The sequence below is a fragment of the Gracilinanus agilis genome, chromosome 1 (assembly GCF_016433145.1).
Source record: "Gracilinanus agilis isolate LMUSP501 chromosome 1, AgileGrace, whole genome shotgun sequence".
In the NCBI taxonomy this organism is placed as follows: domain Eukaryota; kingdom Metazoa; phylum Chordata; class Mammalia; order Didelphimorphia; family Didelphidae; genus Gracilinanus; species Gracilinanus agilis.
In genome coordinates this window covers 754,532,679-754,541,627 of record NC_058130.1, presented here as the reverse complement: position 1 = coordinate 754,541,627, position 8,949 = coordinate 754,532,679, and the positions used below count along the sequence as shown (strand labels likewise).

At 47.7% G+C, this 8,949-nt stretch overlaps 1 protein-coding gene across 2 annotated transcripts in view; it reads right to left on the bottom strand.

Annotated features, from left to right (window-relative positions):
- Positions 1-2,759: 2,759 nt before the first annotated feature.
- Positions 2,760-8,949, bottom strand: part of ANAPC5 (anaphase promoting complex subunit 5) — a 33,681-nt gene continuing 27,491 nt past the window's right edge. For both annotated transcript variants that reach the window (XM_044658774.1, XM_044658775.1), the window contains exons 12-17: positions 8,200-8,274; positions 6,970-7,091; positions 4,831-4,938; positions 4,160-4,307; positions 3,462-3,624; positions 2,760-3,096 (exon numbers count right to left, since the gene is read on the bottom strand). In XM_044658774.1, coding sequence (XP_044514709.1) covers positions 2,885-3,096; positions 3,462-3,624; positions 4,160-4,307; positions 4,831-4,938; positions 6,970-7,091; positions 8,200-8,274 — 828 coding nt within the window. In that variant the 3' untranslated portion in view covers positions 2,760-2,884. The remainder of the gene's footprint in view (positions 3,097-3,461; positions 3,625-4,159; positions 4,308-4,830; positions 4,939-6,969; positions 7,092-8,199; positions 8,275-8,949) is intronic.

Genomic DNA, 8,949 nt, shown 5'->3' with positions numbered 1-8,949 from the left:
AGTCACTTAACTCCATCGCCTAGCCCTTATCACTCTTCTGCCTTAGAACCAGTACACAGTGGAAATGTTATTTTAAAAAAAGAAGAAAGAACCAGTACACAGTATTGATTCTAAGATGGCAGGGAAGGATTTATTTTTTTTTTAAGATTATTTTCCCCTTTGCAAATTTTTCCCTAACTACTTTCCCATCCTTCCTGACACATCCCCCTGGTTTTAATTCAATGAGCTTTCTACTAACGACCCCCAAATAACTACCTTTCTGACCCCTCCATGATCACAGGTCTAGTTTGTTTTCCATCTTCCTCCACTCATCAAGGTTTCCAGGGAATACTGGCACCGGGCCCTGTCTGACTCCATCTGTGCTGTGAGATCACTGCCGAGAGCCTTTCTGTATGGCTTCGTTGGGCTCCCTGAAGATAAGGGGCTAGAAACACTCTGCCCTGTGCCAGCGGCCCTCAGAGTCCTGCCCAGCGTGAAGCATCCAAATAAATCAACACAATAGCCAGGACAGGCTGGATGGAGAATCAGAGCCCCTGACTTGGCATCCTTTACTCTGGAATCATGCCCGGGCCATCCATCTTCTCTGGGCTTTCATCTAGGGAACGAGCTTGGAGTCAGGAAAACTTGAGTTCAAATCCAGTTTCAGATGCCGACTAGCCGTGTGACCCCGGACAAGTCCCTTAACCCTGTTGCCTTCCCATTCCCACCTCTGTCAAAAGAGCTGGAGAAGGAGATGGCCAACCACTCCGGAATGGGGTCAGAGTCGGTACAACTGGAACGACTGGACGATAAAAACGAGAGAGGCTGAAAACACGGGGTACCCCACCCCAAATCTCAGGGTTGTTTTAAACTCGGGAGTTTTTGTGGTTTAAATTCCTAGCGCTCTCCCTTAGGGTAGCATGGAGTGTTTGAGTAGAAATTGCCTTCAACCATGTCCCAGAGCTCTACTTGAGAAAAGGCATTTCTCATCCAACCAGACCCAGAGCTGGAATGAACCCTGGAAGAAATGGGTTCTGGCCGGTCCTCGTGGCTTTATAAGGATGTCTGGAAAGCGGCTGCTGTTAGGATTTAAAAACACAAGCGTTTTCTGCTAGTACTCAAACAGGACTTGGAGATCTGGGATCCGCAGAGGATACCCACCATCCTTTTGGGCACAAACTCCCAGCGGTCCTTTCCCTTGGCCTGGAATTCACATCCTTCATGGCTAAGTGTTATTGCACTGCATTGTTGATGTTGTTAAATATGGAGAAAGAAACAGGACAATTCATGCTCGATTCCCTCCCTCCCTCTCTCCAGATTATGATGGCAGAGGTTGTTGTCAAATCTGAGCTGTTGTTTTTTAGTCACATCTGACTCTCCGGGACTCCATTTTGGATTTTTTTCGGCAAATTCTCAAGAGGTTTGCCATTTCCTTCTCCAGCTTATTTTACAGATGAGGAAACTGAGGCAAACAGGGTGAAGTGACTTGCTCAGAGTCACACAGCTAGGAAGTGTCCAAGGCCATATTTGAACTGAAGATGTCTTCCTGACTCCGAGCCCAGCATTGTGCTACCTCGCTGCCCTCCTGTTTTGAATAACCCCTGCCTTGGATGGGGCAATCTTTATTATACGGAGTATAATAAATTAAGCAAGGACTAATGGAGTACAACAAGGAGAGGGCACTTTCAAAGAAACTCCAACAGGCAAAGTTGGCCAGCACAAAAGAGCCAGCCTTGTCTGGGTGTATTTGCTCATTTCAAAAGGCTGATGGGCTTTGAGATCATGGAATGGGAATCTGGAAAGGCCCTCAGAGATCACCTCATCTGGCCCCTTTCTTTGCAAGGGCAAGGCCCACGGGGGAAGGTGGGACGTATCACGGGCCTCACAGGCAGCACTAAGATTCCAAGTCAGGTCTGCCGGTTCCAGAACCAGTGATATTCCCGTTAGAGCACGATGCTGCCCCGCACGCTTATTGCCTAAAAAAGTGGGTCACTCTCCTGGGGATTTATTATTTACAATTTATTGATTTTTTTTGTTGCAGTGATATTTTTGGAAGTCAGATCTGCTCCAAGCTCTACTCTTCCCAAGTAAATTAATAAGCATTTTTTAATGATGACATATATCTGGCACTGGGGCAGCTGCTGCTGACACAAAGACAAAATGAAAAAAAGAGCCTGCCCATAGGAGCTTCCACTCAATTACAGTGACTCGTATTTCATTCTTCTTAACAACCAGTTAGGAAAATCTCAAATTCTAGATTCTGGGTTTCAGTTGTTCCATTTTGCCCCTCTCTTACCTTCTGTCTTAGAATTGATACAAGTATTGGTTCCAAAGCAGAAGAGTGGTGATAGGCAATTGGAGTTAAGTGACTTGCCCAGGGTCACCCAGCTAAGGAAGCGTTTGAGGCCAGATGGAAGCTCAAGTCCTCTCGTCTCTAGGCCTGGTGCTCCACTGGGCCACCTCGCTGTCTCTCCACTGATTCCTAGTTTACAATCTCTCCTGGTCTATTTTTCTGCTTGGTCCATCAGACTTTTCCAACATTTCCCTGGAGCCATCTCATTTCTTGAAGCTCTATTTCAGTGGGGCTCTGCTCCCTTTCTTCCTTTCTTCCTTAGAGGAGCTCTTCTCTCTGGTCTCTGAGAACAGGAGAGAATCAACAGTGTCTGCCCCTTCCCATCCCTTGCTAGTGTAGTCAAACTTTAACAACATCACAATCTGAAGGGAGGGAGGGAGCGAGCCTTAGATCTACTTTCTGGCAACGAAAGGGTATGAGCTCAAGCTGAAGGCAGTCCTTTTATTAATAAACAGATTTCGATAATACACAAATGATTGCACAAAAAAATACATCATTGAAAAGTTGAGAAGAAGAAAGCATTCTCAGCCACGCCAGCCTCGGCTGGCCGTGCTACAGGTGGGTGACTAAGGGCACCCCGTGAGAAGGAAGCTCTTGGTGCAGCTGGCGAAAGAGCATGGCACACTTGTTCCTCTCCTGGGCCTTCCCCAGCATGTGGTACAGCCTGGCCTGGAAGTAGAGAACGTCTCGGATTTGCTCTTTGCAGTCCACTTTTGCAAAATAAGTCTTGGCTTCATTAAGGTTCAGGATGGCTGACTCCAAAGCTGATAAAAAAAAAAAAATAAAAAAAAAAAAGGAAAAGTCCCTTTAACTCCATTCATTAGAGAAAGCCATGTTTGCTGTCTGCTTCCCACAACATATTTCTATTTCTCTTCCTCCTTAAGAAAATATCTGACTCAGGCTTGAGACTTTTAAAGTCGGCTTCCAGCCCTACATGTCTGAAGTCCACGGCCACACATCTTCTTTCTTGAAACCCCCACCCCAGATAGTTCTGGAAGCACGGTAAGCCTCTGGTGAAGTCTACGGCAAGTGTGGGAAGACAGTGCAGAAAACAGGCCCTTCCCACTGGCACCACATAGGAGAGATGGGCCTAAAGCGAACACCTAAGAGGACTCTGTCTTGGCCCTACCTTCTCCTTTCTTCTGGGGATCATAGGAGGCAGCAGAAGCAACTTGGCACTTGGCCACCAGAAACAAAGCTCGCCCTTTGTCCAGCACAGCCCCATCTGCCAAGATTGGCTCGATGGCCATATGTAGGATGTTCAAGGCCTGCTCAGGAATTCCAAGGATAAGCTGTAAAAAAAAACCAACCACAGCATACTGAGTGTTTCCAAGGCCATAACTGGCCATTCATCTGCTTTGTTTCTGCCCCACTAAGTCCCTATGTTCCTCCCCCAATCCAGGTTAAATTGCCTTTGGAAACACACGAATGCTGCACGTGCCCCACTGGAAGAATATCTGATAGGAAAATGTTCATTTAAATAATGGAGAGATGGGGAAGGAAAGGTGGGTGATTATTCATGCTATAAAAAGGTTCTTAGTTTTCCAGGAGGTGGCAGTGTAAGTGTCCTTTAAATAACTCCTCTAATGAATCCCAAATGATTTGATTTTCAAAAGCCTTGTCAGGCCCACAGGTGAGGCACTCCAATATGGTTTCCTCATTTCACACAATGTTGGCTTTGAACTCTGGGATATGCATGAAGGGATGGGCAGTCCAGTGGTGACTATAAGATGGACGTGCTGGCCCAGCACCTGTGCCCACTGGCCACCAACAGGAAGGGAAATCTCCCCACACAAATACATGCTGTGAAAGCAGAGGTCAGCTCACCTGGGAGAAGGCCAAGCTCAGCACGGTCTCCGAGGCCAGGTACTGAAGCCGGTATTCCCTGGACAGAGCCAACGCCTGCAGCAGGACAGGCAGGGCGATGGTGTGACAGGAGGACCTCCAGTACAGCTCTGCCACAGACAGCAGAACACTGTCCCAGAAACAGGAAAAGAAAAGAGGGCCCAACGTGCAAGGGTCACCCAACTGAAATGTCCTCGCTCAGCCCTCAGAGGCTGCCACCTCCCAAGAAACAGCCCTCCCTCATCCCTTCCTCTTTGGCCTTTTCTTCCTTTGGGCAACAGAATGATCTTTTCTCAACAAATCTTGGCTTCTTCTATACTCTGAGCTGACTTCTGTTCCCCTTTTCTGAAACTTAAACCTGGTATTTAGGAGACATGACAAAGGAATTTAAGAGGATGCTAGGCAGTGACTCAGGTCACTTCATCAGGGACCAACAGCACTCAGCCATGATCCAAATAACCATTTTCTCTCTAGGAGTTTACAGCCAGCGTTTGTTTGCCTCCAAAGTCCTTCACACCTTCTGACCTTCAGAATCTTGTTTTCAATCAAACGGTTTCAACCTAAGTGAGCACTTTTTATTTTCACTTCAGTCCCAGACTGGCTGAGATTGGATTAGAATCCAAAGAGGCCTAGGAAAATCCTTGGCGTCTTACCTAATCACCATTTCCGTGTTCTTCATCTTCTGACACTGGACCAACAACTTCTGCAAAAGTTTGTGGGCTTCAGACATCTGGTTCTGGGCTTGTAACACAATTGCCTTCCTACAACCAAGAGAAAGCAGTCAGATGGGAGAAGCCTCAGAAAGGTTCTTCAGCCACCTGCAAGGGCACCCACAATCTTCTCCATAGTCTGTAAATATTTCCTCAGTTTCCTCTTGGTGATAGCTCTGGGCTTAGCACCAAACTCAGCCGGCAGAGAGCACTTCTTACATGGCGGTGATGGAAGAAGAGACATCTTGTCAGGAGCCTCTTCTGCACAGCTGAATCCTACCTTGATCCTATTTGGACAATCCTGGAGATATTGGAAAATACCCAAGATATCTTTTTCTCCAAAGTCATCACTAAGGCCTTCTTCTAGGCCCATTTCAAGGCCTCCATCCAACATAAAATTTCTCAATTAGCCCTACAAGAATCTCACAGTCCTGGAACTCCAAGGAGTCAAAGAACTCCCCAGGAAGGCCCTTGGCAACACTGTATGGACTCCCTATGGAGGATTTATGGAGATCATGGGCAAGAGGCTTGTGGGATGACAAGATGAAGGATTTGGATTGTTCCTGTACAGGAAGTAGCCATTTCATTGAGACCACAGATCCATCTAACATATTTCTACAGTCCCTCTTCTCCATTTCTCAGTAGCATACAATCTGATGGGTATTTTTTGTTTTCCATCATCATTATTTCTAAATATGCCATTCACGGATCCCTCCTGGGTAGAATACCAGTAAAGAAAAAAAAGAGTTGGTCTAGTCCTCCTCTGAATCCACCTCTCAATCTGTCCTTACCTCGACCAAGGTCGGTCACCACAATTCCTCAGAATTAAGCTGATTTTTAGAGTTCTTTTCTTTTTTCCTTATGTAGGTATTGTTCCCCTGGTTCTGCTGCCTTCACTCTGCATCAGTGCACGTAGACCTTGCTGCACTTCTCTGAAACCCTCCAGGTCATCATTTCTTATGACACAATAATATTCCATTACATGCGAATACCAGAAGGTGTCTGGCCATTATCCCAATGGCGGGCATCTACTTTGAGTTCTGTGATACCACGAACGTTCTACTATGAATACTTTCATATGTATGGGACCTGTTCTTCTGGTTTTTACATCTTCAGGGATATGCACAGTAATATCACAGAGAGGTCAAAGAGTTTGGTGGCTTCTATTGCTTAATTCCAAATCATTTTCCAGAATAGTTGGACCAATTTGCAGCTTTGCCAGCAGTGTATTAGTTATAATATACAATCTAGCACAATATCATGTCAGTAAATAAGGGGATTTTGTACATTAAAATATTTGGTTCAAAAATTATTTAACATTAATATATCTTCCATCTAGTGCTGGGCTTGGAGTTAGGAAGACCTGAGTTCAAACACTGCCTGAGCCACTTCCCCACTGTGAGACTCTATATAAGTCACTTAACCTTGGTCTCGGTTTTCCCATCTATAAAACTGAGATAATAATAGCACCTACCTCCTAAGATTGTTGTGTGGATAAAAGGATGCATTCTTTGTAAGGTGACCACTTGCAAACCTTAAAGCACGCTAGAAATGCCAGCTGGTGACCGTTATTATGAAAAGGTCATCCTGGATTGGGGCAATATCTTTTATGGCTTTGCAACCTTCAGAGAACCAGCACAATGACAGAGAGTAGCCATTCGATACATATTTGTTAACTGATGAGAAGAAATGCTCAGGGCAGCTAGGTGGCTCGGAAGATAAGAGCCAGGCCTGGAATCACGAGGTCCTGGGTTCATATCTGGCCTCAGATACTTCTTTACTGTGTGACTCTGGGCAAGTCACTTAACCTGACTGCCTAGCCCTTACCACGCTTCTGCCTTAGAGTTGTTAATGAGACAGAAAGTTAGGGTCTCAAAATATAATAAATGAAGAGATGCTTCTAAATGCCTCAGCCAGAACTCAGAGTCAGTATGAACTAGAAGGGGCAGGAAGGTAAGCAGAATCCAGTTTTCATGTAAAAACGATCTAAAGAAAATTATTAACTCTTCATCCCCCAACACTGTGTTCCCCCAAACAAAAACAAAGCCTCCAGAGGTGGCTCAGGCCAGCCAGGTTTCTTACCTATAGACGCCCTCTATGCTGTTAAGGGCCGTAATTCCTGTTACAAGAGAATCTGCCACGTGGTATTTGCCATCATTCATAGCTCTCCCAAACTGTATCTTCTGCTCACATAGCATCCACAACTGGAAGGCAAACAAACCAACCCCACACAAACCACTGAGCGGCTCCCTGTGCCCTGCAGAGTGAAGTCATTCCCGCAGAGAGAGCCAAGGGTCTTGCTGGCTGCGCAGCCTTCTGGCCCCAGAATTCACTCGCGCTGCTACGTCCTGGTTTGACTGACTGGAGGCCCAGACAATTCTCTCCTCTTAAGATGACTTTTGCGCTGAATCTCCTCCTTCCCTGCTTGGTGCAATGACACGGACCAAGAGGCAGCCAGGTAGGGAGTTTCAGCTCAAAGGCCACCGACGAGCAGAAATGACATCCCCCCTCCCTTCCCAGGGCCCAACAGAGGGCTTAATGATGCCACACTTCTTGAAGAGTCTCAGTAATGGCACATTTCAAGTTGGACCCCAAGAATCCACTGGAGAGAGAAGCCCGGGGACCAGACTTGGGAGGGTATTAACTGTGCGCTACTTGGAAGTGCTTCTCTTCTAATTCTGGGCTCTCAGAAAAGAGGGAGGAAAAACGAGCCCCTTCGGACTTGGACTTACACAGTTCCCTCTACAGGACACAGGTGGAGGCATAGAAATGCCCAATGGAGGTGTCTGGGGACCCTTTTCTATCTTTTCCTCTTCTGGTCAGCACAGAAGGCCCTGGAGTGGGGAGGCTGCCAAGGCCAAGCCGGCAACAAAAGGAAAAGCCTCCCCCGATTCCCCTGGCCCTCCTCAGACCCGGCTGGCTCCTGGAGACACTGCTTAGGATGCTGGGCCTTGGCCCAACTCTCCTCGAGAGCGCAGTCACCCCTTTCTCAGATTCTACTCCTTAATTTTCCAGAATGAGGACAGCTCCCCCAGAGCAGAGGCAGCATGGGGGTCCCGAGAAGGACACCGGGGAGAGCCACGGGGCTCCTCCGCTGTTACTCCTCTGGAAAATGAGGGCCGGAGCCAAGCCTCGGGGGCCCCCACGAGCTCTGAAGCTGTGGATCCCATTAGGGTACAAATGGTCGCAAACATCCCGACATTAGAGAAGGGTGCAAGCATCCCCCAGTGCCAGGCAGTCTAACATCCTCGTCATGCTTTTCAGGGAGACACGGAGGCGGCTGCCTCTGACGCCTCCCAAATGGCCAATTACCTGCGCGTGCTGACTGCTTGGTGGGAATCTTTCTTTTAAGTGCTCCAGTACTTCGGAAGCAGCCGCCAGACAGCCCTGAAAGAGAAAGGGCCCATTCAATGATAGGCTTTGCCAACATGGCAGCATCCTCACTAAGCAAAGATGAGGCCGCTGACAGGGATCAGATGTTCTGGGTGGGAGAGCCGGCAGTACCGCAGGAAGGAGCCGGCTAGTCTCGTCTGTGAGGCCCCTCCAGGCCTTTCATCTGGCCAGTCTAGCCCTGGCTTGGGAAACACGTTCCACGGCTCAGGGAAGCCATCGATGTCCGGACACCCCCCTTCACAATGCCCCGGCCCTCAGTGCTCAGACATTCACAGGCCCTAAATTGAAAGAATACGGAACGCTGTCACCCTGGGCAACATCTCCAGTGCCTTTGGGTCTGCCAAGAAGGGCTAAGCGGATTGTGGAAGGAAAACCAACAACAGTTCAGCTCACACACTTACCACTGGCTGCCACATTCCACCGGGCAGAGCCGCCTCTGGGACTACTTCTACTGACCATTAGGGCAAGCTCCTTGAGAATACAGACCGCTTCTGATCTGTACACTGAGCACGGTGCTGGGCACGTAGTAGAGAGCCGGGTCAAGAATCAGAGTTCTCATCTGGCCCCAGACCCTTCCTAGATGGGTAACCTTGAAAAAAATCACTTACTCTGTCTTAGCTTCCTCGTGTGTGAAACAGGGATAATAATAGCCCCTAGTTCACAGGGTTG